Source organism: Nematolebias whitei, unplaced genomic scaffold (assembly GCF_014905685.2).
Source record: "Nematolebias whitei isolate Nwh7 unplaced genomic scaffold, NemWhi1 Nwh_scaf_7887, whole genome shotgun sequence".
In the NCBI taxonomy this organism is placed as follows: domain Eukaryota; kingdom Metazoa; phylum Chordata; class Actinopteri; order Cyprinodontiformes; family Rivulidae; genus Nematolebias; species Nematolebias whitei.
This window is the reverse complement of record NW_023626432.1, coordinates 1-2,932: the sequence shown is the minus strand read 5'-3', so window position 1 is coordinate 2,932 and position 2,932 is coordinate 1. Positions and strand designations below refer to the sequence as shown.

Here is a 2,932-nt window from a genome sequence, read left to right as displayed (position 1 = left end):
AAACTTCAGAGGAGCTGCAGGAGAAGCAAGAGGCTCACATGAGACTCAGCTGCTGAGCTTGGTGAGTTTCCTTCACTTAGTTTGAGCCAAAATGATCTGTGCACATGTTCATGCAACTTTTTATAAATATTAGCACGCATTTCCTATATTATATATATCCATAATGCTGCGTTAAAATATACTTAAGCGTATAACTTTAATAAAACTCGGCATGGCGGAATCTGACTAAATGTACGAAAAAAGATCTGAAATTGTGAAAAAGATTCATGAATACTGTTTTATTATCTTTAAGCACAACTGTACATGGATAAAGTGCTCAGTTTTTGTGCGTAAAACGTGCGTAAAAGACATGTTTATAAACATATGGATGTATTTTTTTAGGCCCCAAACACGGACTGTACTTTGAAAGGAATGGAGCACCTGGAAAACCACACCGCGGACCCCCAGCCCCTCCTGCTGCACGCGCAGAGCCCCGTAGACTCCCGGGCTGACAGAGGCGACGGGGACGCGTACCTCTACATCCTGATTGTAATGTCTTTCTACGCCGTGTTCGTCTGCGGCATCATGCTGGGCTACTTCCGCTCCAAGAGGAAGGAGAAACAGAGGGTCAACGTCTTCACGCGCCTCGTGCACGAGCTGGAGCAGCGGGAATGGGGCGCCCTGCCCACCAAGAAGCACAGCTTCTCCTCCCCCACAGCGCAGGTGTCCCTGCTCTGCGGTAACCACGGCAACCACTTCGGACATCCCCGGTTCGAGGGACCGCTGCTGCCTCCGTTGGCGTGCGCGCTGTGCACGGAGCAGAGCAGCGTCAGCTCCCTGTGCTCCTCCGCGGACACGCGCGTCACCATCGAGGAGGAGGCTGATGGGAGCGCGGGGGAGGAGCAGGAGGAGAGGGGGGCCCAGCCCGACCCGAACGGAGACGACTCGGCTGATCTGTCTCCTCCAGAATGATCCACACATCTGCCAAGTGCAAGAACTCAAAACACCAGCTGGAGGTGAACTGAGGAGGCCCCTAGGAGGCCCCCTGTTGATACAGGGGCCCAAAGAGGACAATCAGCTGCCAGGAAGCTCCGAGTTTGTTTTTACAAATCTGCAAATAAACAATAAGATCTGTGAGGGACAGAGGGAGGAGGCGTCTGCACTAAGACTTTATGCTGCTCTCACAGGAACAACACAGATGTAATGTTCTGCACCTCTCAAACATGTTTCCATCCTTTGTGTTGACTTCCATCCATTTCTGTACCCCAACCCCCAACTAACTCCCCAACACCTAAACCAAATCTGACGTTCCACCATATTTGGATCAGACTTTGGTCTCCATAACAACCACAGTCCAGGCACCAGGGGCGTCAAACTCTGCTTTGTCCGAGCCAAGGGCCAGTTTCAGTTGACGCATTAACTCAAGTCAAATACTTGTTTGCAGGTTCATCAGTTTGAGTTTGACGTTCTCTGTTGCTCTTCCCACATCAAAATGAAAGATTACTGAACATCCAACTTTTTCTGTCTTCAAAGAAAACTGTCCTGAGAAGTCTGCACCAAATGAAATATTTTTCAGCTTCTTGAGCAAGAAGAGGAGCGAATAAAATATTTTACATCTTGGAGGGCCAGATAAGATGTTCACAGGGGCCGGATTTGTTCAGCGGGCCTTGAGTTTGTGACATGTGGCTGTAAGTGGCTGCACGTGGAACTGTTCCTGCTGTTCTTTCACAGAACATGATACATTCTAATGTTTGACGGCAGAACTTAGATTAAATGTGCACTTCTGTTAACATGAAACTAGACTTAACCAGATCAGTTCAGATACGTTGTGATTTTACTGTCTGTGTAGGGATTAGGCTGATTTAGTGGTGAGCGACCCCTCCCTCCTGCCTCCCCCACCCCAGTTTGTGCTGATGACTCATCCTGCAGGAAACTGAATCAAAGACTGGCTTTTGGAGCATTTTTCTCTCCTCTCAAACTGAACTCGACTGGCTGGGACCTACCCGGACTGGAGAACTGAAACACGCCTGGAACCCACTTGAAAGGCTGATCGGTGGCCTCACCATGACGGACAGTTCGCCGTTCAGACACACATCAATGAATTCGGTTTACTTGATGAAAGCAATGCACTGTAGGCTACGTGTGGGTGTATGTGTCGCTCCGACAGGTACACCACGAACGGAAACTTTGTAGCATTAAAGGAAATAATAAATTAACTTCAAATGAAACAAGTTGTTTTATGTGACTGAGTTGTGTCATCCCACCAGCAGAGGGCAGCATCATGATGGTGGCTGCTAAAAGAGGAAAGTTACATGAAGATATTTTAAATCTACCAAAGGTTTGTGTATGGAGTCAGATATTTAGCACGGTTATGTTTCAGAATAAAACAAAGCTTTGGTGGTAATTATAAAAGTTGAGTTAACCCCCTTCACATGTTTCAAATATTTTCTTTGTGAGGAGGTCTGAGGTCAAACCAGGAGGCCCTGGATTCCTGAAGTGCATCTGCAGACCCATCAGTCTGAAGGAGCTCAGAGACTGGAGGCAAAGACCAGCAGGTGATGCTGTCAATCATCTGAGATCTCATACTTCTGCATACTTTGGGCTATTTTAGTCATTCATAAATCAAATCATTTGGTTTATTCAGGAAATGTCTTCTGCGATTTATGGTTTTTAAAACTTTTATACTTCTAACCTTATTTTCACATCCATCATCTTCCTTCTTCTGTGCCACCATGTCATTATTTACAGGCATTTTCTCTGTTGACAGTCCACTGAGATCTCTTTAGCTACAAAAAAGTAACTAAATAAAAAATAGCAACTGGATTACTTTTTGGAGTTGAAGATGTTTCACTTCTCTTCCTGTTTTCTTTCCAGCTACAGGCCAGATGCTTTGGATTAGTTTGAAACTGTTCTGGACTTGTTGGGTTCTGGACAACAGGATCTGCAGCAGTAC

The 2,932-nt window shown here is 46.3% G+C and overlaps 1 protein-coding gene across 1 annotated transcript; it reads left to right on the top strand.

Annotated features, from left to right (window-relative positions):
• The first annotated feature begins 411 nt into the window (after positions 1–411).
• Positions 412–951, top strand: kcne4 (potassium voltage-gated channel, Isk-related family, member 4). Its single transcript, XM_037697352.1, has one exon. It carries the CDS (start codon positions 412–414, stop codon positions 949–951), a length of 540 nt encoding a protein of 179 aa, XP_037553280.1.
• Positions 952–2,932: the final 1,981 nt, after the last annotated feature.